The sequence below is a fragment of the Channa argus genome, chromosome 24 (genome assembly GCF_033026475.1).
Source record: "Channa argus isolate prfri chromosome 24, Channa argus male v1.0, whole genome shotgun sequence".
NCBI classification, from domain to species: domain Eukaryota; kingdom Metazoa; phylum Chordata; class Actinopteri; order Anabantiformes; family Channidae; genus Channa; species Channa argus.
In genome coordinates this window covers 8,304,364-8,331,632 of record NC_090220.1, presented here as the reverse complement: position 1 = coordinate 8,331,632, position 27,269 = coordinate 8,304,364, and the positions used below count along the sequence as shown (strand labels likewise).

The 27,269-nt window shown below is 39.5% G+C and overlaps 1 protein-coding gene across 5 annotated transcripts in view; it reads right to left on the bottom strand.

Annotated features, from left to right (window-relative positions):
* Positions 1-27,269, bottom strand: part of robo3 (roundabout, axon guidance receptor, homolog 3 (Drosophila)) — a 143,800-nt gene that overhangs the window by 17,756 nt on the left and 98,775 nt on the right. For all 5 annotated transcript variants that reach the window (XM_067494410.1, XM_067494405.1, XM_067494407.1 and 2 more), the window contains exons 3-9: positions 24,910-25,067; positions 23,192-23,312; positions 21,363-21,501; positions 20,403-20,530; positions 11,612-11,736; positions 9,671-9,842; positions 4,444-4,649 (exon numbers count right to left, since the gene is read on the bottom strand). In XM_067494410.1, the coding sequence (XP_067350511.1) occupies positions 4,444-4,649; positions 9,671-9,842; positions 11,612-11,736; positions 20,403-20,530; positions 21,363-21,501; positions 23,192-23,312; positions 24,910-25,067 (1,049 nt within the window). The remainder of the gene's footprint in view (positions 1-4,443; positions 4,650-9,670; positions 9,843-11,611; positions 11,737-20,402; positions 20,531-21,362; positions 21,502-23,191; positions 23,313-24,909; positions 25,068-27,269) is intronic.

Below are 27,269 nucleotides of genomic sequence, written 5' to 3'. Positions count from 1 at the left end.
ATTTTTGGGGAGGCAAGCCAAAAGATAGACAGGCTGTGAAATTGCTTACAACAGAGGGAGATGTTGAGGGTCTCTACACTGGGGGATCTTTCAGTGCGACACAGAGGTAGTAACACTTGCAGGAGCAGTGGTTCTGAACATGTTGCTCGATGTTCTGCTTCAGTGCTCTGTCTTTATATGTTTTTCAATTTCAGTTTAGTCTCAATTTAAGTTGCACAAATAATCCGGATGAACGTAAAAATTCTGGTTTACCTTAAGTTAACTAGTATCTTAATGTTGCCTTAAGAGACGGGCGGCGCATCATGTCACATCACATTTTACAAACGAAATATAAAATCACATTTGACAGGAGGATTTAACAGTGGAGAAGATGACAATGATGGGACTGTTGTAAACATTTTCAAGCAAAAGCTTTGCTAAAGTTCCAGAAGGTATAAAATGATTCAACAAGTTTACCTAGCTTTTAAACACACATCGGTAATCAGAAAAGTACTTGTATTGTAAACAATTATGCTTTTCAATAAAATCCACATGGTTGGAATAGAACAAGAACAATTGCAATGAGTCAGTGATACCTCAGCTCTGTTTACAGTGAGGGCAGAGGTCCTGAATGTTGGTATGCTGATGTTAACTGCATCTGTGCAGGCTGCTGGCTCCGTAAACAGTCCTCCTGTTGCACACTGTGCATGTGTTTGTACAGTTGTGTGTAAGAGAGGAATTTTAATTAGTTTTCCATCTGTTTTGCAATAAGATGTTTCAGTCCGCTGCTGTTCATCAATTTACATGCAGACCCAATTCTCCACAAAACACAATCAGCCTCACCTTATTCACTTATTCTGTGAACACAGCCCATATTACTTCTATTGAAAACCTTATACATTATGCAGAGGATGTGCACAGCAGAGCCTATCATGACTAATGCCTTGCTGAGCGCTCGGCCATTCTCCTCTCCTGCGTGTGTGGGCCGGCTCATCAGTAAAACTGACAGAGGAATTACTCAAGCCTAAATGGGCTGTCACAGCGTTCTGCAGGACACGGGGCAGGTGACTCTCTGCCCTATACGAGACTCCTCGCTGCTCTCGCTCTTACTAAAGGCCGTGACCTTCAGTTGACCTGTGCGCCAGCTTGAGGGGTGAACAGTGGGCCCCATAGTGGTAACGTTTGATTGGTGGATGGGGAATCAGCACGTAGGGTAAATGTGGTAAGTAGCCTAAGCACCTGAGTTTTGATTGAGGCCAGCAGCTCTGGGCATTGTGCAAAACAGAATGCTAAAAAATCGATGAGGAAGAGAGGATACGAAAAGAGAGAAAGGCAGGAAAAAAGAATTCCAAATTTAAACTTTAGAATTCTAGATATTTATTTATTTATTTTAGTTTAATTATGCCTTGGCGTAATTCTGTACCGTACATCCCAAAAAAAAAAAAAAAACAATCTTGTCCCTGTCCTACACAGTGATATGGCATTTTTTTCTTTTATTTACCACCACCTGCTAACTACCCAGTTAGCATGGGGTTTGGCCTTATGCACTATCACACACAGAAGGTTGATAATGATGTCAGATCTGTTTTTGGGTGCAGGTGCACAAGGGGAATGTGATTACAGACAATAACACCAGTACACTTGGATTTAAAGTCAACACATGAACTCAATTTCCTCCTTTAACCTGATTACTCAAGTAATCTGTTTATTTCTGTGCCCGTGTAGTCCTTCTCACACTCCCCAGCCTTGGTTTGCTGTTTCCCAACTGTCCCTTTGACGCCCCCCCGCAGCCACACCCACACACGTATACTCTCTACCCAACATCAATCGTTTAGCAGAATGGCAGCACAAGTCTCCCTTTAACCTCCCTCCCCAACACCAGCACCACCACACACACACACAGACACACTTCCCGTCTATCCAGGATGTCTTGGCACTGGAGAGGGACAGCGGTAGCGTGTGTCTGGCATAGATCCCAGAGTAATGGCATGTCCTCATCACCAGGGTAAGAAGAACAAACAGACCATCTGTTCCCCTCCTGGGGCCCAGATGAGATTGACTTATTTATACAGATTTTTTCTGGGTTAAATGTGTTTTATGAGCACTGATTTCATTTATTTCGTATCATGCCAAAAGAAAACTGAGCGCTGAGTGTTTTGTGTTTAAGGTGTTTCATGCTCTGTCTTGACTACTCTTTGTAGAAAAACCTCAAATTTCAGGGAGGTTTTCAGGTTGTAAAATCATATGTATCACTGATCAAGTCAATGTGAGACATGTGTTTACAATTTCACTCTTATCCCAAATAAGCTGAATTTAAATGGTATTAAACCATTTAAAGTACACATTTTAGGTATTTTTGCAATATGCACATAACATTACCTTCATGCCTCAAGTTAAAAGATAAATCCACAACTTTGTTATATTTTACAAGACATAAGGGCAGAAAACTGGAGCTCTGTGGTTTTTTTTTTTTTTAAAGCATCAATTAGTAATGAGTCTGAACTGGTATAACTTACTTTTTTCACGAGTTTTACTTATGCAGTAGACAAATTCTGAGAATTTTTTATTCAAAATTATCTGATGTGGTTCCCACTAACACTGTCAGTTAACTGTAGAACAGTTTGTAAATTCTGAAAATTAAAAACATGCTTGAAATTTTGTTTTATGGTATGTAAAACAAATAGTTAATTCTGCAAAATTCCACTGAGGGTTTAAAGTAGTGTAGATAATAAATAAATAAATTGAATCTCCAGAGTTAATAATTATCATAGACTATTGTTGGCGTCTGTTTAAATCCATGTGATTTTTCCAACAACATACACATTCTGCACATTGTGTGCAAACGCAAACTTTTGGTTGTCCACCCCACCCCTACTTTAAAGGCATAAAAACTGTATCCCTTCGATCCCAGAATACAGGCCTACTTGTGGTTCCAAGAGTTTGCACGAGTGGAATGGGAGGCAGAGCCTTTAGCTATCAAGCCCCTCTTCTTTGGAACCAGCTTCCAATTTAGATTCAGGGGGCAGACACCCTCTCTACTTTTAAGACTAGGCTTAAAACCTTCCTTATTGATAAAGCTTATAGTTAAAACTGCTCAGTCAACCTAAACTAGCTCCTACTAAGATGCTATAGGTTTAGATTGTTGGGGGACTTGTGTGGGATGGTCAAAGCATCCATCTGTCCCTGTGTCTTGTCTCAACTTCTCTTTTTCATAGCTTTGATAATGTGATTTCAGACCACTGCAAAATCATTAAAGAGCACCCAGATTTTTTGGGAGTTCTGGTTTAGAGGTTTCTGGTTCTGTTGCCATCTATTTGGAACATCTTTTTGGTTTCATTTCTTTATTGACAGAAAAAGTGTCCAGCTAAGATCCAATTTGTACTAAATAATAAAATTTAATCTTTAATTATGTCCAAAGAAGAGAGAAGAGAGGAAGGAAAAGAGAAACTCTCTGGCTTGGTGACATACTGAAAGGACATCTCACTTTTAACATCATCAACACAGAATTTAAACTGTACTGAACAACACATGAAATTAGCCAATTTCAAGTAAAAATAATACAAATTAAATGTTTTTTAAAATGGTTGATGTAAAACAATAGAATCCAATCCACCTCATTAAAAGCCTGTGTCGGTAACTATAGACACAGATTAAGTCCAAGTCCGCAAAGAGCTCCATCGTGATGTTGACAACTTCAAATGGCTTCCAAAGTACGAGCGCGTCCAAGTTGGTGCGCTCCGTTGTCAAGCCATTTGTTTTTTACACGATAATGAATGCAGAATCCAAAATGTACTTTGTGGAGTGTTTCTCCTCTATCCCCTCTCTCCTCTCTCTCTTTCTCTCTCATACACTTCTCACTGATGTATTAAGGATTTAATTACAAGTCTCAGCGATCGTTAATCATTAAGAACCCACAATCAATTAATGTGTGAGCCTCCTCGAGTCTTTCCGAGGCATCGGTGACCTCAGGTGCTGCTTCATACCCAGAAGGGAATTCTGGGCAGAATGGATTTCATTAGCATGGAGTAAGAAGGCGCTAACGACTTGCTAATGGCCTTGCACGCTCATTACCATGGCAATCACGCCTCGCCTGTGCTGTTTTGCTGCGTTCCCCCCCATCCCTCTCCTCTCATAAAAACTCATCATTTGAGTCAACTGTAAAAAATGTCCTCTGTTTAAGTGGCTCACACTTTCCTGGTAATTAAAAGTCTGGTGTTTTATCACGAGGAATGTGTTTATCTTGTGTGAATTGCATCCTGTTTGATGTGTAAACAGTTATACATGTAAAGTGAATCATGAGAACATTTTAATGACTTAACTAGAAGGTGTGGGGTGATAGAATGACAGGTAGAAATAAATATACAGTGAATTCGAGGGTTTTCGTTTATGGTTTCATTACTCTGGAATTTCCCTAACAAACAAACTATTTTATAAAGCGGAAGCTGTTTTTTTTTTTTTAAATACCTGGAGGTTGGTGATTTGAAAGGTGCCATTTTCCATCAGGCTGACTCGACCATTGTTTCCCAGAATCCTCTGGCCGTCCTTTTCCCACTGGATGCTAGGGATGGGGTTGCCCATGATGTGGCAGTGTAGTTGAGCGGTGGAACCTGGAGCTAAAGTGTGATTGGCTGGCCCCTGACGGATGATGGGAGGGACACGGTCTGAAGGTGCTGAAAGAGGATCAAATGAGACGGGTTACACATGACTTTCTTGAGTAAGCTGTTAACTGTCATGTAATCGAGGTGGGGATTAGAGAAGCCAGATTTTCTAAACATGAAATGTATATACAATTTTCCAGACCTCCTTTTCCTTTTGAATTAGACTTACCACATGTTGCAGAGCCTTTACATTAAGAAAGTAACACTATCAACATAGAAGCAATAGTGTGAGCAGACTGTCAGGTACACTGCTACCTTGCTAATGATGGGTTTCTTTTTCCCTAGTTAATGAAGAATGAATGTTTCCTTTTAACTATTTTTTTATTTTTTAAATTTGGAATCACATTTTCTTCTGTGATTTGTCTTGAGGGTATCTGGATCAAATAAAAACATTTTTGGCCATATTGCCCATACTTTTGTGGTTATATTTGAAAACAACAGCAGGCGGCTCTGAAACTGTACCTTATGGCTTATACGAAATCCACAACATCCTGTTCTATTGTTTCTAATCTAACTCTCCAATCACTGTACTATTTTGATGTTGGGATGACCAGGCTCGCTCTGCAGTTTAGAAGCCAAGAACTACTGATGAGACAACAATAGGATACATTGGATAACAATGATATTTTGTCATCTGTTTGGTCTTTAAGTTGGAAATATTTGCCCGTAAAACCCCAGTATGTGCTGTGTCACATGAACTGTAAAATGTCACTGTAAGAGAACATCCAGTCCCAGAGGCTCTCTGGTCCACCTCTCTGTGGTCCTGCCCCAGTTCAACATGCAAATCGATTTCATAGATTTTTCTCAGGCAGGAATGTGTTGATACAGTTACCTCCTGTAATACTGATGAACCACTTGACAGGATATTGAGTAGAAGCTCAATAGACATGTATTATTTATTCCATGTGAAAAAGTCTTTTCATAAAACACTATACATATGAGTAACACTGAATATTTTGGATTATACTGTAAACTGCCTCAAGAGGTAGAATTAGAGGTGGACTGATTTTGCTCCAACTTCTGTGTAAAAGAATAGAGGTGGCAGTGAGTGTTGGGGATAAAAGGGAGTGGAGTTCGATTAACATTTTACTGTGAGACCAGCCACTGGGGGTTCAGTGTTTGGGTGATCAGGTATAACATTACAATTAAGACAAACAAGGAGATTGTGTGTTATGATGGTTAACTTGACCACAGTCTCATTCCAACCCTATTCAGACACCTCTCTCTGCAGCAACAGTACATGTCATCGTAATTGTTCATGGTCGTGTGGTACTCGATGTATATCAGTTCGAGTGTAATCAATGTCTTAAAGCTACAGTACAGTAATATTTTTTACTATAGACACCACTAGTGCAGAGATATTCATATTTAAAAGGTTTTTGAGTGAGACCCTTCTAACCAGTTAGAGAGTCGAACCCTGTGTGTCAAATGTGGATGTGAAAGGGTACAACGCCATCCCAACGCCTCCGAGATGCAACAGTGACTGTGCTTACTGAAAATCCACATACACGCAGCAGAAGAGTAAGCTTATTTCTCCTCCACTGCTACATTTGTATAGTGACGGAAAACACTATTTCTGACTTTTCTCTTGAGTGTGAGCGTGTGTCTTGCTTGCCTTGTACCTCACTGGTAAGTCGCTTTGGATAAAAGCATCTGCTAAATAACTAAATGTAAATGTGTGTGTGTTTGTGTGTATTCATGTTGTAGCAGAGCGACAGAGCAGGGGAGAGAAAGGGAAAAAAAAGAGTAGACACACACATTGTCGGGATCCCCAACTTCACTCCCCCCTTCAAGACTTTTATTTTGCAGCCACTTCTTGTTCCTTGTCCCGTCACATTTTCCCCGCTTAACTAATCACCGGTAATTAGTTTCACCTGCCCTCACCACTCTGTTTATATAGCTCCTCAGTTCCCTAACCAAGCTGCCAGATTGTCTGCTTTTTCACTGCAGCTTTCCAGTCTTCATCTAAATCATCTTTGCTTTCCACGATTCTGACCACGTTACATTTTTTGACCTGACTCTGCCTGTTCCTTTGGTTATGTGAGTAGCTGCTCCCTATTGACACTCTGATGCCAACATAATGAATGACCAGGATTATGAGTCCTGTTATCTGCCCATGAGGGATCAAGAGGTGAAGATTTACCACTTCATGCCATTTGATCATGCCATGTTACGTTTTTACCAAGCTATGTGATTATCTACTAATACGGAACTCAAACTAGTATCATGTGTTCAAGTTACCTGTATCAAGGACTTCACCAATGAATCTTCACTGTACCAATGTTAAGAACCATGTTTGTTTCACGTAAGGGATTTATGGAATCCAGAGCTATGAGACTGTTGCAATAGGGCACGGAGTCACTAATGGGATTTTGGAGTTCTCTTCACTATCGGGGTTTGGAGATTCACCGTGGCTACGTTCCACATGCTCACTATCAGCTCTGCCTCGGTTACGGATCCAGATCACTACATCTTCCTCAGTTTCCCATCCTTCCACCATTTCCCTAACCTATCGTCAGGTTACCCAACCCCGCCGCATCCCAAAATTCGTCTATTCTACCAGGATCATACTCCACTCTTCCCCATATGAACTTTGATTCTCCTCTAGACTCCGCTCATCCTCCCACTGACTCTAGTAAGTTTTGTTATCATGTTCAGACACCATATCCCACAAGTCACTGTCAAGATGCTAATCTTCTTGTCCTGTCTCATAGAATGGAGTTCAGCACCATCTAGAGAGTCGGAGGACTTACTACATCTCCATCCTGTTTTGCCAACTATTGTATTTTATAATAAACTTTATTTTAAACTGAGTAGTTGTGTCAAGCACCTTATTGGGTCCAACCCTAAAACTAGTACCTTACACACGGCAACTGTTGGAATTTTACAAATCTGTGGGGAAAAGTGACTTTATCAATTTTTAGGCCAAATTTGTTTTAAAAATGAGGCAACATCGTCCATTCTTTAAATCGAGCTCATGTTCCTGTCTGCAGCCTTTGGTCTCGCACATGCACAATTGGTCAAAGACCATTAGAAAACCTGGTTACATGTACAATATGCTTGGCAGAGAAATTGGCGTTCTCTGAGAATCAACACGGGGGAAATTAATGCTCTAATCCCCTACCACTGATTTCAGAAAGCCGGCTATAACCTGGTTACTCAAGTCCATGTAAATGCAGTCACAATTTGACACTCTGGGTGGTTTTGTGTCCCATTTTACAGCTAGCTTAATTTCCAAAACTTAAATACTGTAGCTTTCATGGTGGAAGACAAACAAAAGCACAACAATACATACGTTCCACAATTTTGGGTTTAGAGGCGCTGTATTTCCATTGTTTTATGTGGACATCATGTTAAATGTCATGCTACTAAAACCTAGGGGCCGACAGCTGTGTAAAATAAGAGAGTGCTGTTTTAGTCTGGTTAAAAAAACCAAAACATTTTATACTGAGCCCAGCTCAACACATACTGTATATGATGGGATCTGTATCAAGTGCTTTATAGAGCTTTGTTTATAGAAAAGAACAAAAAGTCCTGCAACAGATGGCGTGGTCCCCCCAGAGCTCTGATCTCAGTGTTTTCTGTCTCTTGTAATCCCAGACTGAATCCACGATCCTAAGAGCCTAAATATACAGAACCGTGGCAAGAACAATCTATTTGCCAAGTAGCTTGAAAAACTGTGCAGCGAGGAGAATCAGTCCAGTTTTAACAGCTCTTGGTGGCTGCATTAATTACATTTATTTAATCTACTCATGGAATTGGTTACCCTCATGTACAGACTCTTCATAACAGTCACAAGCAAGAAACTCAAGGACTTTTGTGGTCATGTTCTCTTGTATGTTCAACCCTAAACATAAACACCATGGTATGAGTGTTGCCAGCTCACAGAGTTATGTTCAGTTTGGACACGTCAAATGAATATCTGCGCATTCATAAATGGTTGTGAAAATGGCTGAAGGTTGAGTGCTAATTTAATGCTTGTTTTTCCCTGTGGTGGAAAACAAAGACCTTGCAATGTGAAGACTGAACATTTCACTTGCCCTACAGTTAAACCATTTTCCAGCAGACAGAGCACACTCTCATTTGTATTCTGTGCTGTAGACATGTATCATTAAATAACTGATGCTAACAGAAGCGAAAAGTTAACTAAGGATTTAGAGCAGACAGAGCTGATCAAAATCTCAGTTTACTCCCTGAACTGGACTGGTGCAGGGAGGGAAGCATATGTTGCAGCATGGTTATTTGCATAGATCTATCACCAGTTGTCCCTTTTGATTACATCAGATAAGGACTCCTGCTGTTTACTCATTTGCAGGAAGGATATTTTAATTTGAGACAAAATTGAAGGCTTCTTTCTAGCATTTATGTGGGTAGACATGGGTGAGGAATCAAATATCAAGACATTTGTAATGATTATTGAATCGTGTATCAGCTGGATAAGAATGCATGGATTTAATTATTAACCAAAACTTGCTATGTCTAAATCTGGTTCGTTTCCTTAGCCTCATTAGCATTAATTATTAAAGCAGTGGGTAAAGCAGACTGCAATCAGAGGACACACACTGGATTCAGATGCAAATGCCAATGATGCACAATCAGCTCATATTTCTACTGATTAAATTTTAATCACAAATATTTCTCACAGAAATGCCTATAAAATGTTTATATCAGTGTTTGTTTTTCTTCTATAAAAAAACTAATGGAACAATAACGCAAACAGATGTGAGAAAATGCTCTTCTTAGGAAGTACGAGCGCAATTTGATTAAGAATTTTAAGGCAGGATGTGAAGCTACATTACTTGTAAGCAGAGTAATTATGACAGTGTGTTTATAGTCAAGGTTTAAACCTATTACACAGTCACAGCCAACAACCACACTGGTTATGAAGAACTAACAGAGAGATGCAGGCCTAAAACATAGAAGAAGTGAAGTAGGTATTTACTCAGAAATATTCAATGGTCTGCATGCCACGCCTGCCTGTGGGTGTGGGTTTGCATGTGCATGTGCTAGTGTGTGTGTGTGTTTAGCCTCACCGCTTTCCACTTCTAGCAAGGCTTTAGTCAGGATGCTGCCCGCCACGCTGATGGCCTGGCAGATGTAATAACCAGAGTCTTCAACTTGGACATTGGTGATGGTCAGCTCACCGCTAAGTGACACAGAAAAACGACCCGACTGTGATGACTCCTGAATGGGGAACAGCAAAATCTGTAGGAGAAAAACATCGAGCAGATTTTTTTTCATCATTATTTGCTCACTTACAGAGCCAGATTTTTTATGTATTATTTATTTTTTTTACTTTTACTCAGCAAGCATGACATTGACACTAACTGTAGCTGGCAAAAACTGTTTCACTAAATTTAAGTGATTATGATGATGATGATATTAATAATAATAACAGCCCCACTCTTCCTGACCATATGTCAAAGTACCCATGGGCAAGATACTGAACCCCCAACAGCCCATTCCCAGCTGTGCAGTGGAGGTCCCAAGACCAGTAGAAATTGGGTAGCGTTGCATCAGGAAGACAATCCGACAAAAAAACGGTCAAAAACAACAAGTGTACTAATGACCTGCTGTGGCGACTCTGAACTCACAGAACAAGCTGAAAGGACAAAATTAATAATAATAATAATAATAATAATAATCAACCGTCAATCAAGTCGTTCACTGTTAACTTCAGCAGCATCAACCTTTACCACTGATATATCACTGTTTTACAGATGTTCATCTGAAGCCAGTTCTGTATAAATATTTTACTGGTTTTCACTTGATATGTGGTGTATTGTCAACAAATGCTTTATTTTCGTCCAACTTTTTCTCCCAGATCTTGACTTTTTCTCTTTCCATTTGTCAGTTTGACATAAGTCTGTATTTCCTGAAAGGCAGCCACTGTTCCCACCATGCTACCCACATAGTTCCTCTCTTCCTCTTCCTCCATGTTTTCTCCTCTTTATCTCTTTCCTCCAACCTTGTTCTTCTTCTCCCACACATTCTCCAGTCCTCCTCCAATCTCAGCCCCCCCTCTAATCTGTACCTGGGAGCTACACTACAGGCACCCACACACTCTCATCATGCCTTTCAGCACATTCCAACAGGCTGCAATGCTTATCTGTGCTGGCCTATTACTCTCTCTCTCTCTCTCACACACACACACACACACACACACTAAAGACACACAGGTCTGTGTAGGCTTACTCTTTGGTGAATAACAGCCTGTGTGGATGGGAAAAAGTGGCCTGTATGAATGTGTGTATGTGAGTCACCCTGGCACTAAACAACGATAAGAGCAAAACATGAGCGTAAAGAACATGACAGGGAGAAGAGATGTAGGTTCTTTTAAAAGGATGTATCAGAGTGGCACATATGCAATCTGTCTTAAATTAGCATAATGAAATTATAACAATTAACTATTAATCATTAAATAGAAAGTGATACATTTTAAAAAAGAGGAAATTGAAACTAAAAATAACAAGAAAGAAAAATTATGTTGTAATTGTTAGTTTTATTACACCTTTATTACAAGTATTTTGGGGTGACAGCCTTCTCACCAAGTATTGGAATACCACTTTCAAAATGTATTTCATGAAAAATATAACGGTTTCAAACTGTCCATGATTCACTGGTCCAAATTTATGCTGTGATACCCTTTCTATGCTACTGTATATGGGAATGTTGGAAATTATCTTTATGTTCCATGTTGGCCCTGTCTCTCCAAAAATATATCTCATTGGGGACCTGTTTTTTTGTATGTGGCATACAGCTGGATTTTTTTGGTTCTATGAAGCTGGTTTAAAAATGTAATAGCAACAAGTCCTTAAGCACAGGCTTATTTAACGTTAGCTGGATAAGGATGCTGGGTGAGTTCACTGCAACTTCATGTACTTGCAGTCCCAAAATCTCTAAACTCTGGAAAAATTATCAGGAGCCACCACAACTAATCCAATCTAATACAATCATTAAAGGACGTCTCTTACCTGGCTGCCTTCTTTTTGCCAGAAGACGGCTGGTGGAGGATTCCCTTTGGTGCCACAGAGGAAGGTTACAGTGCGACCTGGAGCTGTGATCTGGTCCCGCGGCCTAACCACAATCTGTGGAGGCACTGTCACAAACAGAATAGAGAGGATTGGTTAGTAGGTCACAACAAAAATGACATTTTTGTGTCATTCTTTGTGTATATATGTGTGTTGAGGGAATTGAAAACAATGAGAATGTAGGAGCAGTGACACTGAGTGAACAAAGCGGAGGAGGGCCACCAGTTTGGACAGCAACACACAATAAGTTCTCTACTTCTGTTTGTCTCTCACATACATGTGCATGCACACAGGCCTCAAATGCATTCAGATGCTCAATGTTCGATGTGCGCATACCTCTGTTGACTGTAAGCACCACACAGCACCACACAAATCTCAGAGCTTTTTCTCACTTGCAGACAATAACCTGACTGCCTCAGCACTTCAATCAAGGCTTCAAGGACACAATCAAAAAAAATAAGTTTGAATCCATTGAAGAGGCTTTTGTTCCATACACCGGTGAATTAACATTTCTCAATTAACATAGTTAATGAATGTAGTTCAGTGAGAAGAAGTCTGCAGCCTTGTGGCAGCTGATAACCGCTGATGAATCACCCAGCTGTTCTATTATCAGCTGCTACCTGCTTTCAACCCTCAGTTAGCTATGTTCAAAAATTTATCAAGTTCAAATATTCAGTCAAGGTTGCAAACTAATTAGTCTTGATTAAACACTGTTAACATCAGGGGATATTGTGTCAAAATATCATGTGGTGACATATTGTGCTAAAGCAAAAGAGGAATTAAACAAAGATATTATGTTTGGTAGTTATTTTGGGGCCAATCTTTTTTGTTGTTTTTATGTATACATATATACACAATATTTAATAAGTCATGCTTTGAAGTTACCCAAAGAAATTAGCACCGACTATTAGAGAAAGTACATTCTTCATGAAGTATTTCAGACATGGTTCCGATAAAACAGAGATGATACAGACAGTTTAAGCTTTTAAGCTCTTTTACCACCAAATCTGCATGCTCCTCCATTTAAATTTTTAATTCTGCTTTCACTTTTAGCATTTTAGGGACTTGGGGGCCCGGGCTTGCAGAGCTGAATGTCACTGAATTCAAAAAAGAAAATAAATTTAAAAAGGGTGTATATAACATGAATTTACTATGTGGCTGAAGTCCAAAAGAATATTGCCTGTTTTCTGACAAGATAAAAAAAAATATTCCTGTTATGTACTGAAGCAGAAATAAATACATTATACAACTGCTCGGCTCATGTACTGTAGCCCCTTTTACACTGCCCAGTGAAGGTAAGATCATTGCGGCAACTTGCCCCCTCTACATCCCATATCAAAAGTACAATACTGTCAGTGTGGATCTATCATCCCACTACGAAGAGGTTGTTACATTGATGCACAATCCACCCAAATGTGGAGTGAAGGTGTAAAGTTTTGATTAGATTTTATTTCTTAGACCAGCCACGTGTGTCCAGGGAGAGACTCTCATGTATACATGTAGGGTACAGCATTTACAACATGATTCAGGATCACTGTGTGAATAACAAAAGCTGTGTCAAGGAAGGCTCAACTTCCCACATGCTGCCATCTTTTAAAAAAGAGCTTATAAAGATTGGCAGTCTTGGGTTTTTAAGTCTCCACCTTGCATAGATTAAATACATTTTCTAGTTATGCCACAGTATTTTCCAGTGTGTAACAATTCCATTTCTGTTCATTCCATTCCATTCTCAGTTTTACAAATCTTCATGGATATTCAGATGAAATCAAGAATGCAACGCCTGTTACTTCTTAAGGAGTTTGTTTTTCCTTCAAGGATGGGGATACAAAACAGATCCTCTGTGACCACTATTTTTAGACATGACAGATCGCACTTGTTACTGATGCATATTGGTTAAGAAATCATGCATGATGATGAATATCCTATATTTGGCTTTACAGACTATCAAAAGGGTCAGCCCAGAACCCACAGGAACCTCTATTCAGGTTTGTGGGTCACCTTTGTGATCCTGAGCACAAGGCTAATCAGATATCTTTGAACACAGATGGAGGGCAGGAGGGGAATAGAAGGCTGTCTCACTTTCTCGCTCCTGTTACGTGACACTCCTTATTCCCCTGTGAGTGTGTGTGTGTGTGTGTGTGTGTGAAAACACACTCACTCACCACTTTGATTTCTATTGATTCTGCAGCAAGTGACAGGCTCCCCCCTCCACAAAGGGGGTGTGTGAATGCATAATGATGCCCTCCACCAGTTCTAATTGATTGTTCATCTTCCCACCTGATCTCCTGCTTCTCTTTCATTCGGTGTCTCAATTAGGATTGAGTGAAACCAAGAGAAGGAGAAGGTGAAGTGGGAGTGAAGAGAAAGAAGAAGTAGGCAGCTCTTCATCCACTTTTTGTGAAAATCCTGAATGAACAAACCAATAAAAAGTGAAAAGATACTTGCTCATGGAGAAAATACATAGATATGGACACATTATTAAAAAAAAAAGAGGTTCCATCTGGGAACGTTGCCTTATAATTCCTGTGTTGCTGTGCTAAAATACAACAGAACGTTGCTCCAATGTGTCAACCAGAAGCAATTACACTTTGAGAAATGCTTGATGACATATAGCTACCTCAGAGGAGGCCAATTTCTTTGATGTTTCTGAGCAATTTAGCGTTTGACTGAAAGCTGAAAGCAATGAGCAGAAAGTACTTTGAAAAACAACAAAAACTCAGAAAGGTTAGAGGGTGATGTCAGGGAAAAAAACAGGCCTGCACATAAAGCAGATGAGGACAGCAAAGAAGTGGAATTTTATGTGATATGACATATTGGTCCAGGGTCTGGCAAAGGATTGAGAATGTCTGCCGGCCTAATCTGCATACACATTTTCTACCCCTCCTCTTGAATTACTGGCCCCTTTCCTGTCTTGCTTCCACTAAGAGCCCCTGCTCATAGCAGCAGGGGATCTATGTGTCAGCAGCAGGATAACTCACAATAAAGTAAAGGAGCTTTGACCAACGTGGGAAAAGTAAGGTCCTGGGATAAAACATCCGATTTCCTGTTGACCCTAAGGGTTAAAGGCCAAACATGCCCCACTGAATTTGTTCCAGTGTTACTGAATCCCCTTTTCCACCTCCCAGCTCCTCAAGAACATTCCTGTAATGGCTGATGCAAGGCCCAACAACTTAAAGAAATGCAATGTAACACTCTCTTATTATGTAACGCAACTCCAGGCTTGTGTGGATACACATGTGACAAACACACAGGAGAAAAGACGCTGTATCAGAACACCATACCAAGCAAGCCTTTTGACTAAAACTTGTCAACACGTGAACATCTCCCCCTATGCCTTACACCACTTTGACCCAAATACAGTGACAGCTAGGAATATTCAGCCTATTAAAATGAAGTTTTTGGTGCGCTATACAGCCATCCTGAGAATAACAATGTTTGATTTGAGGAGGCAAGCCGGCACATCGCCTGAGGCTGTAATAAATAATTAGCAATAATGGGTGCACTCAGTGCGACACTGAGCCTTAGATTTAGGGCAGGGAGAAACATTAGCAACATAACACAGGATAGAAACAGGGAGAAAGATTGTCACACAGAGGCTGAAAAATACATGAAAAAGTCAAAGTGTGGATGTCATTGAAGCTACACAAGTCACACAGCATGTTGCTTGTACAGATATGTGGTTTGCAGGGTTGTTGTTTTTTAGGCATGGTGGCTCAAAGACACGCTGCTTATCAAACACCCCAATTCTTCAACTGTATGAAATGTATAACAAGCCGTAGAAATGATGGCACATCAAGTGATGGCGGCAGAAAACAGTGTTGGGGAGGTAAACTAGGTAATATCTAAATAAAGAATGAAACATTTAAGATTAAAATACAAAGGCTCCTGGAGACTACTTTTGTTTTTCGCCAGAGATGGAGAACACAAAGCCTGGTTAACATGCCAAGAGGGAGGCAAAAATAGACAAGGGCTGCAAGTTAACTTTCCACGATAAGAACTGTCAGACTGGAGGAGGGAAAATCTGGACTGGAAAGCAAGGTGTGGGCCTCATTACTGCAAAACACACACAAATATTATTTTTGAGATGAAAATTATTCAACAAGTTAAGACATTTGACTAGTGAGTTTAAAGTTAGGTTTCGGAGATGGTCAAGACTGGGATAGTTATAAACTTTTACAAGAATGTTCACCTGATGAACTGAATAGCTCTATGTAGAAATAATAAACCATTATAGAACAACTGGGCTGATGTTTGCAGTTGAAAGTGGTGAGGACTTCCTAGGATTGGTGTTTGACTGTGTATGCACAGCCTGCATGTCACTCACTTGCAAAAATGTGTGTATCCAACAACCTTGAAATCAGAGGAAATTCTCTGACAGACGTTTCTAATACTTGTAGGGCAAATGTTACTCATATAGTGGTGTAACCACAGCTGATCAACACTAGGACTAAGAGGTGAAGTACAGTTACGGCTCAGTAAATTCCTGCAGTGGAAAAGCCCTAATATTTCACCATTTTATCAACCATAACAACTATCTTTCCCCTAACTTATAAAATGTTCACTTACTTATTTGCCATATCCACAATTCTTTCCTGATTTTAACAATTAGATTTTGCTCTAAAATTGACATTTCAACATAATCCAGGGTATTCCAAAGTTGAAATTCTTGTCTGGTAACAGGAATGCTGATCCCAGCTTAATGTGGGTTCAGGGAGGAACATAATTTTAATCATAAACAAACTCGTCGAAAAAAAAAAGTTGAAAAACATTTCGAACCAGCTCAGCTGTTAACCACATGCTGTGCTCTCACTCAGATCAGATCAGAGTGATCTGTTACACTGCTGTTTTAGGAACATGGCGTGTTGCTCAAACACACAGCAAAGGAAAACAAAGTGTTTACAGCTAACCTCCCTCCACTCCCTCAAACCCACACACTTGACATGTGAATTGCACCAACATACTGAAGCCATCACACGCAGGGGAACACACACACACACACACACACACACACACAAACACACACACACAGCAAGAGTTCCTCAGGGGCTTGGATGTGACAGGCAGCTGTCACAGTGCGACACTGAAGCAGACAGCATGTTTCACACACATTCGCTTGGGTAAACACACTCTCACGCTGCTGCTACTTCATCGTTTCATTTAATACCCCCCCCCCTCTCTCACTCTCACACACACACATACACTATTTTCTTGAGATTGTTTCCATTCTCAAATGATGATTGAAGAGGAGGTTACTTCCTAGGCATAATTTATTATAGCTGGATCATAACTCATCTATGCTTTTATTGAATTTGGAGTTGAACCTTTGTGCCCAAAATTCTTGCCTACTTATCCAACATCAATATATGAATTGGAGGGCTACAGCTTTAAATAGACCAACAATAAGTCATGGGAGAAGCACAGTAATTCTTTGCCTTTATAAAGCGACGGCACCTCCAGGCAAGACAAAAAACACGCCCTTCCCACAGGTTAAACGATGTAACTCTATAAAATGTAACTGGGAAGGTCATCTTGCCTCTTTTCTGTATAGAAAATATGAGCAACACTCATCAGTTCTCTTTTCATAAGGATTTGTCCCTTTTTAATGCCTTCTTTATCCCTGCTCCTTCACTTCCCAAGGCTGGCTGATTGGTCAGTTGACTGGATGGTGCATTTAAATATACACACATACTTGAAATGAAATCAGGAACAAATAAGGTTCAATTTTTTTCACCTTTGTCACCACTACTGTAGTTATTTAATGTTGGCTTTGTGTGTCTGTCTAAAGGGAGACATCGATTCTCAACCAAAAAGTCTTTTCAAGTTGCATGACACTTGCAAATTGTCAAACAGATAAAGGTGCATACATACAGTAGTTAAGAACTGGATATGGAAAGAGACGCTAGATGTCTGGTAAATGTGGAGCATTTCGAAATCAAACCAAAAGACACCATCAACCACTTAACAGACAGTGAACATAATGAAAGAAATTTGCATCTGGAAAATGGGATACCTTGAAAGTAAACTATCTGGCAGTTTGAGAATATGGCAACAAATAAGTTCCATCCAGACCCAGTGATTGAGCTAGTTCATGTGCCCCCCTCTGCTGTGAAGGGATTGCTGGGAGTAATGCGATAAGCAAATTTGCTATTCTGTTTCTAAGTTTGCAACTCAGTCAAGTACTTGATTCCTGTGACTTCTGTTACAACCAATTTTTAAATACTTTTTTCCTTTTACAGAGAATGTATAAAGGGCAGTAAACAGAATAGAGAATTAAAAAGTTTTGCTTATTGAACTTATATAGCATTTATCTTTTTGGTAGCCAAATTACGTTACAATTGGCTTATCAGTCACCCATTCACCCACACACAGTCTCACACACCACTGACATTAAATCAGCCATCCAAGCCTAACCCACCAGAAGCAACCCAGAACTCAGTGTCTTGGCCAAGGACATATGGAGAGGAAGAACAAGTGGTTGAACCACCAACCCAATGATTGGTGAATCACCACTCCGTCCACTGAGCTATATTTTACTCTATGCTACACAGAGCTGTTTCTGGGCTCTCAGATAAAGTCAGAAATGTACAGTGAGGCGACACAGACACACACACTTCTGATAATACTCCTGTTGTTGTAATGTCTTTTTTCCAGTTTTTATTTTTGTGAAACTAGAATAAGAAACCATTGACAGGCAATTCCTTCAGGCACTTGGGAGAAATTGCAACTACTTTTCTCAATTACATGTATATCTTTGAGGAATGCTAAAGAAAAGCTCACGCACTGCAGTATTACAGTAGCAGTGAAGAAACAATGTTTTCACTTTCATGCTAAAAGAATGTGTATTTTTGTGGCTTCGGTATTTTGCTATTTCACAACACACAAAAGAAGTACAGCCTTTTCATTCTTAAATTTTTGTTCTTTTATCACTAGTGCTACATCCATACACATGGAAACGATATCATGCCTGAGCAGCTTTGACGTTACATGATGACTTTATCAGCTTCAAACCACGTCTCTGAGGAAGAAACACAATGAAACAACAGTACAGAAGCAGTTCAGTGCTAAATTAAAGCTCTGTGTATTAATGGAAGCATTTTCCTTGTAATAATGGAAACTCTACCTCAATGAGTTAAAACAAGACTGGAGTTGTGGAAAAATAATAGCCTTCTCCCACCCAGACATATTTAAATACAAATGTAAATTTGGTCTCTTCAAAAAAGCAGCAATGATAGTGGGGGTTATAGTTGCACATGACAACATTTAAGTCTTTATTTCACTCTTACACGTATGTTAAGTCTCTCTCTCTTTCACTCACGCATAGACACACATGCAGCAAGTGCATGCAAAGATGGGATGAAATGGAATACTTACTGGATGGGCCGACTGCAATGGAGTGGTGCAAAAAAAATGGGTTGTTGGAAAAGAAAAGAGAAAAAGAAAGATAAATGAGAATGAGATGATGAGCTCATGATGAACGGTAATACTGGATGAAATATTTGAACAAGACAGAGTGAAAATTCAGGGCACCACAACCTTATAGGTTGATGTAAAATGGATAATGACATGAATTAGAATGTGAATAGACTGAAGTAGAATTGGCTGCTATTTAAATGAAGAGAAGCAGTAGAGCAGTAGCAGGAGTAATGATGGACTGAATGTGGATTACAGGTAAGGATCAGTCATTTCTTTTTTGGGGGGTAGAATAAGCAGTTGTGCACTGATTCATATGTGGTTTTTTACAATACATTTTCATTTGTGTGTGTTTGTGTGTGTATCATCGTTAATACTGCAGCTGCATCCACCAACCCACAATCTATTTCCATTTGCCTAACAGCTGTTGCTGGGAATGACTGCTTCATTCTGCTGCAACATTCTATTAGTAGAGTGGGTTTACGTATGCACATGAATGTGTATTTGTGCGTGTGTGTTCTCCTACACCAACAAATACCCTGTGTCTTGTCTGTCACTGCCTGTGTGTGGATATGTAGTATGTGAGCATACATGTGTTGACAGATGTCAGAAGTGTCATCACAGACCGGAGGGCCCACTCACAGAATCAACTGTTACTGAGTAAAACTTTAAATATTCCCTTTTATCATCACAAAAGACAGATTTCTCATCCGAGTGCCTCTCTTCAAGGGACTGACTTTATTCTAATGCAATTTCAAAGCTTTTTGATCTTCGTTCTCTCTCCAGAGGGATGACGAGCCGAGACTTGAAAAAGAACTTAAATTCCATTTTTCACTTTTTCCTCTCTTATAGTTTCAGTTAACAGCATGTTATCAGAGTCATAACCAGCTACAGATTCAGTCTGTCTGGCTGTCTACTCTGCTTATTTTTTCTGCTTCATATACATTTTGGACATTTGATGATAGCATTTCACATATTTATCAAGTCTGGTATTTCATAGACTAAGAAAACATAAGTAATTTACTTGATTGCATATTTTCAACAAAAGCAACCAAACAGAAATCATTACAAGAAATAAAATTACATGAGACCACATGCTGGTTGATGAAATGTGGGCATTCAATGATGCATTATAGCAAAACTGTCCATCTGTGCAAATTAACTCGTGCAAAAAACTCATGTATTCACTGCTACAATTGTATCAATACGGTACATAAAGATTCAGCCAGTGCCAAAATACCAGTGTTGAAATCATACATATACTAATAAAGTATTTCTTGTGTTTGTGTGTGTAATGTGTAAGGTGGAGTAGCTCATGTCTTACCATGCACTTGCAGGGTACCTGATGCCTCCGCTTTGCCCACGCTATTCTCTGACACACAAGTATAAGTGCCCTCATCCTCAGCTCGCACCTGGGTCAGACGCAGACTGTTGTCGGCACGGATCTCAAATCTGCAACGAAATGCACCATTTAACACAAAATGAGAATGGAAATTTCAGTTGTTTGTAGATTTTAGTTTTACTGAAAAAAAGGTTATCTGGTCCACTAACCAGTTGCCATATGGTTTGGTGACTCTTAAATTATTGTCTACATATCAACAGATGCCCAGAGAACACAGTAAGGTTTATGGAGGTGGAAGTCTAGGTTTTTAGACAAGCAGCTGATGTGTTTACTGAACACAGCTGGGGATCCATGTGAAGACAAAGAGAGCTGTCCTGTAAAGCTTTCAGCAGCAGACAAAAAATCTATAGTCTCCCTGTGCAGATCTGAATCCCGCTGACAACAAGGGAACGTTTTACCCTGTTTCCCCTGACGGATCATTAAAGTTTCATCCAATCAAATCCACAAGGTGTGGGAGGGAGCAGGCAATTGAGTATGACTCACAGTACCAAAGTCACATAAAAACAGTCATGATAACATTGCAAGCGAATACTGTATTACCATGGTTCAGCCGAAAGTGTCTTCAAGGCACATGGACAGTTTGACAGCCAACAAATATGTTGTTTGTTATTTGGATGACTGTACTTGTTCCAGTTAAAATCACGCTGTTTTGATGTATTTGTAATAGATATTTAATGTATTAATATTTTGGCAGTGTTCTGAATCTTAAGAAGAATATGTATTGCAAGCAGGTGCTCTGTATGCTGTTGTATGAGCCAAATAATAACTACACTTTTTACAGGAAGTAATATGCAGCTTAGTAACACTCAGTACCCAGCAGTGTAATGTTGGTATGGTGATTCAACACTAACATACAGTAAATTAGTGTTTGTTACATCGCACCTGCCCCGAGGCAACTCTCCTTCCTCTCTCCGCCAGCGGACAGTTGGAGTCGGGTCTCCGTGCACCTCACAGAAAAAGTCCACGGTATCATCTGCCAACACCACCTGGTTCACCGGCTGTTTGGTGAACACTGGCCTCTCTAGGATTAGAAAGTGACAAAAGAATGAAAAGAGAGGATTAAAAACTGCTTGTGGTGCTACTTACTAATTGGAGTTTGACTTTTCAAATGTGTCAGCAATTTATAACTCGGCCTTTCATGTATTCAGAAGAGTAGACAAATTTAGTTTGGCCAAATCAGACACAGCTAGTGATAGAAAAGCATACTGTAACTCTGGTGGTATTAGGCATAGTGTGGAAAACTGTCCACTGCATTGCACCACAGCTCACTTTGAGTCTGAATATTTGATGGGGTTTCAACCGGGCCTGAGAGATTTCTTAGCAAACCTTTACTAGTATGACAAAGAACCAGGATCAAAATCGAGACACGTACAGGGGCTGATGATGAACGTAGAAGATTTGTATTCACGTGAACCACATTGCGTTGCCTAGTGTATGTGCTGCATAAATAAAGAGCACCCAAAAGAAGAACACAAGCATAAATAAATAAGAAATGTAAAAAGTGCCTTACAAGTACCACAGGATATATGAAATTAAAACACAGTAATGTAGTAAAAGTAAAAGTTATAATAGCAGTTTATTCCTGACATGTTGCATAATGGCCTAAAGGCTGCTTTGCTAGGAATTGTTGATAGAATTAGTATTCGGCCTTATATAATTTAACAGTTTAATTTTACTATAAAGAGCCGTTTTTGTACAACCCCAATTAAAAGAGGTTGGGAAGATGTGTAAAACGTAAGTGCAATGATTTGCAAATCTCATCAAATCACATTTTATTCACAATAGAACATAAACCAAATATCAGATGTTGAAAATGAGAAATTTTAACATTTCATGGAATATATTAACTCATTTTGAATGTGAGGCTTCAGTGAAATAAATCAAAATGACAATGTGACTTTAATGAAAAAAACTTTCCATTTAATCAAACCAAATTTTTCTTACCACAGTTAGATGGAAATGAGCAAAAGAAATAAAAAGCTAAAATCAAACCAAGATTATAAAACAAACATGAAGTTATTTACATTACAAGTACCACTAAAATAGCCAGAGAAATAACCATTAGATGCTCTTCACACTATCATAATTAGTTTAAAAAAAACTATGATAGCCCAGATAAATGAGTGCAGATGTGCACCAACTTCACAGATGGCAGTCATTTTAAATTCAAGGGGAAGTGTCAGGCCATGCATTTTCAGGAACCATAAATTGATTAATTAAGTGTTATACACTGGAAATGGATTGCTGTTACACCACTACGTGCAGAAGGAACAGCATCTGGGTGGTGGCAAGGTGAATGGGGTTGGTGGAACTGAAAAGAAAATAGCAATTCTTTTCTATCCACTCTACCTGTTTCTGGGATCAATACAGACTTTGAGGACACTTGTGCTGCTGCTCTGCTGAGAGCCAAGCACAGAATGAGAGAGAAGGAATGAGGAAAAGATCAAACGTGCAAAAGGCAGCTAGAAGGGAAACTTTGTCTTCTGTTCCAACAACAACTGAGGAAATAGCGTAGCCTGAGAAAAGTAAATACAGAAAAAAGGTAGAAACAAAGGATATGTGTATTTTGAGAAGCTTTCTGTAAGAACTTACTTATTCTGATTGAAGTCACTTGCTCTTTGTGGCATTGCCTTTCTTTTACTCATTTATAAAAGGCTAAAATATTCTCTATATGTAGAACAGTAGTCTGAAATCCCATAATATTGACTCACCAAATACTACTAGCTCAGCAGGATCACTGTCTTTCTCTCCGACCATGTTGGTTCCAACACACACATACATGCCAGCATCACTTTTCCTGGTGTTCGAAATCATCAACTTCCCTCCTCGGATCTGGAAATGAGGGGTGGAAGGAGGGGAAGAGGTGGGAGACACAAACAAAAAAAAAAAAACACACAAATGAAAAGGTAAGGGGAGGGGGGAGGGGGGAGGGGGGGAGGTGTAGTGGGACGAGAAGGAGGACAAGAGGTAGTGGTGGAGGAGGGGAAAAGAAAGAAGACAAATGGAAAGGGGTCAGGGACAGGATATTGAAGCATGTTAGTCAAGAGAAAAGGCACTTTATCATTTCCAGTGTGTCATGACAGATGGCTTCTTTGCTATTTCTTACACTGTTTGACAGTGGGTTTAGCTCCAGGCCAATCATCACAGAACCATCTTCCACTGCTCAGTTTGTAATAACGGTCGCAATGATTCATTATGATGATGGCACACAGTGTGTGCATACACATGCATAGCTATACTTCCAAATAGCTTGTTTAATTATTTCTAGGGTTTCTTCTGCAGAACACACTTGAATGATTCAATTAAAAAAGAATCAATGTTGTTCAATAGCAATGTTGCTTTTCAATTATGAACAACAGTGAAACTGATTCTTAATCAAGTCTTCTCATCATATTCCAAACTCAGTGGCTTCCATTAGTGGAGATATAAATTGATGACAAAGCAGTGGATAACCATGTCCTCGACATTTACCTGAGAAATTATCACTAGTTGCTGGTGCCAGTGTGAACCAAACAGTGTGATGCAAATGACTTTGTGGGACATTTCACAAAAGGATTTGAACTGGAAACAGCCAAGTTACTGGTTTCTTTAAACAACATATTGTCAGATTCAAAATATATGTACAGTAGAAATCATCCATTAGGTGGTAACTTATAAAATGTATTTAAAAAAAACTGTAAACATAATGTCCCTGTGGGGCACATGGTGGAGATGTGAACTTGAGAAGATATGTTTCTGACATGTATAAGGTATAACAACACTTAAAACAGGCGATAGGCCTGTCACAATAATTACATTATTGACTTATTGTACAATATACGGACATGACTTTGACAGTTTTTGCGGAGCGCATTATGCTGAATCCTGTGTGACAGATGCAGATCAGCAAGCTAATCAGACAGCTGACTGAATATTTATCTGTGCCTTCAACTTGGGGTGGTAGTTGGGAGTAGACATTTCCTCTCTTCTTGTTGTAACTTGACTGTAACTGGGTCATTTTCCTCTGTGCGTGGGTTTACATTAAAGAAACATCAACGTAGTGTCATCTGTCAAAAGCTGAAGGCTAGGTGCGTTCAGGAACACTACAAAGTTTAGGTCATCTGAGTTTCCTAAGAAAGCAGCTCTGTGAGAGCTCTTCAGTCAGTTTGCGCACAGTACCTCCCCACCCACCCAAAAATGGTACTGCACCGACTGTAGGATGTATGGTGGCGAACAGGTGAGCAGGGTTTCTTTTGTGGCTGGGATGTTCTACCTCGATAATCTTTATCCAGTTTTAAAGTATCTCAAAATTGTGGCCAGCGACAATTATCAGTAAACTACACTAAAACTAACATTTTTACATTATCCAACTTGTTAACAAATAAAATCTGAAATAAAAACTTGTTAAGATGGATTTTTCCGTCTTTACAGAAACTAGCAGCCAACTTACGGTGATTCTCTCATCTCGGTCATTGACGCGAATGTTGTTTCTCTTCCAAGAGATGGTGGGCTCAGGGTGGCCTCTTGGGGGGATACACTCCATGACAGCCGGTTCACCTGCTGCTACCACCACATCACTTGGTGTCTGGCGGAAGTCATCTCTCAGAACTGGTGAAAAGAGGGACGGTTCAGAGAGATAAGTTATAAGTGGAGTGGATAATAAATGAAGTGAATGTAAACCTCTATGTTGATGATAATGTTGTTTATCTGGCTTTGCAAACTAGTAGTTATGGTACTATTCTCCCCCAACATTTAACCTCTTATTTTTCTTTAATGATAATGCATATTGGAGACAAATTAACTTTGTGAAAGCACTTGGCCTTTTAAAAAGAAACAATGAAAATCAAAAATCTCAAACAAAGAAAAAATGAAAATCAAAAATCTCACCATTGGACAGAGATGAATAACACAAAGCATGATGAGATTAGGCTACTGATAGTACATTTGATAAATCTGCTATACTAACTGCAAGACAATGAATGCAGAAAAATGAATGCATTTGTTGTCTTGCAGTCTATTCATAAAACAGGTATTTCTCCTCAAGTTACCAAACTGAATCCTCTGTACTCAACATTTTGTGCCTGTTACCTGAAGGCACTGAGTTTATTCTTACTCTTTGGGGTCTCTAGAGCTCTGTGACCTATCAGATTACAGGTGTGGAGGATGGTTTTGTAGTCTAGAATTATGTACTCTCAACTCAAGTCTGCCAGGAAAAGGCCAAAGAAATGCAGGCCTGCAGGCTAGAAGTATGGCCTAAGACACTCAAGGGATTTGGAGTACAAAGGGGGTAAACCAATGAGAACAATCCAATGGCATTCCTATTTGGCCCAAATTATCCCCACATAAGCCACATCTTAAAAGCAGATCCTGGTGTAATTTCTTTTCACATGACAAGCTCTCCTAGGCAATTATTAGAAAAATTAAAATGTTGAATAGCAACTCTATCAAAATTGCACTTGGGGCTTAACAAAATTCCCCCCTTGAATATTCCACAAAGTACTACTAGAAGCAATGGGAAGATATGAAATTTGGGCATCAAGGAGTTGGAAGATGATTAATTGATCCATGACTATAGCATAGCTGAAGTGCGTGAATTACAGCATTAAGCCTTATCAATCTAATGACATTCAACTCTTGTCCTGAGCCATGCCTGTCTTAGGATTGCAAAAACATGCAGGCCTGTTGAGATTGTCACACAAGTGAGCAAAGAGAAATCTGTTATTTCACCCCAAAGGTGCCAGCATGTCAAAAAGTGGCGTACTAATTTACACTGGCAGCTATTCAAAGAATTTCGAACATCGCTGCTAAAAGGCTGTCAGATATATCCCCTCTCTGTCAAAGCACTGGCTTCTTTAAAATGCTCTGCATCCAGAGTTGACAGATATGTTTGTCACGTTCAGAGAAAAATAGATTTTAAGTGTTTCATGCGTTCTTTTAATATTATAAAGCACATGAAGCTTGACTTTCATACTGACTTGCAGACTAAGACAAATTAATGGAATTGTTTTCACAAGACATTTCTTTCTATATTTACTTGTCTTCTGAATTTAACCAAATGACACATTATTTCCCACATTTCGGGTTGAAATGAAATATTTAGCACCAACATTTACACACCCACAATTAGCTTATTAAGTAAAATTTTCATTTATTGAGCAGGTTTTGCAAGTGTTCTCTGTAACTTTTCTTTCCAAATGTTTGTGCAGTGGCACAAACAAATGTAACTTTAAGTTTGCCCTGAGATTTATTAGGATATGTGAAAGAGAATGCCGTGTTAAATGCTCTGTTAGAAATATTCCCACGCTCACTCATTTATGCGATGCCTTGAGGACTAAACCACCACACACAGTATGATTTGTTACTGCAGTGGAAAATTAAAGCGTATAACTTGTGGATGGGATGGTCTAAGCTTCCTTCCGCTGAACATAGTGGCTATAAAATACAATTTACCTCACCCCATCCAGTGATTTTATGTTTGTGTGAAGCAGAGTTGCATGTCCTACTTTTTGTTAATAGGTCTCCTCTAGGCCCTTTTGCCAACATCTGATGATACTAATATTTCATAGGATGTATACAGTGTGGTTGTGTTTTTTTGCTATGCATGCACATCTTTATTCATGGGAGGGTGGAAGTGTGTTCATGTCTCTGTCAAGGGCCAGCAGGGGAGGGAAACCTCATCTGATTAATGGCACACCTCCTCTAATGACAGCATCGACAGGCCAACAAAACCCCGGAACATTACCATTCTCATAACCGTCCATACACAGTATCTGTCCATCCATCCAGCTATATGAACTTGTTGAACACAGG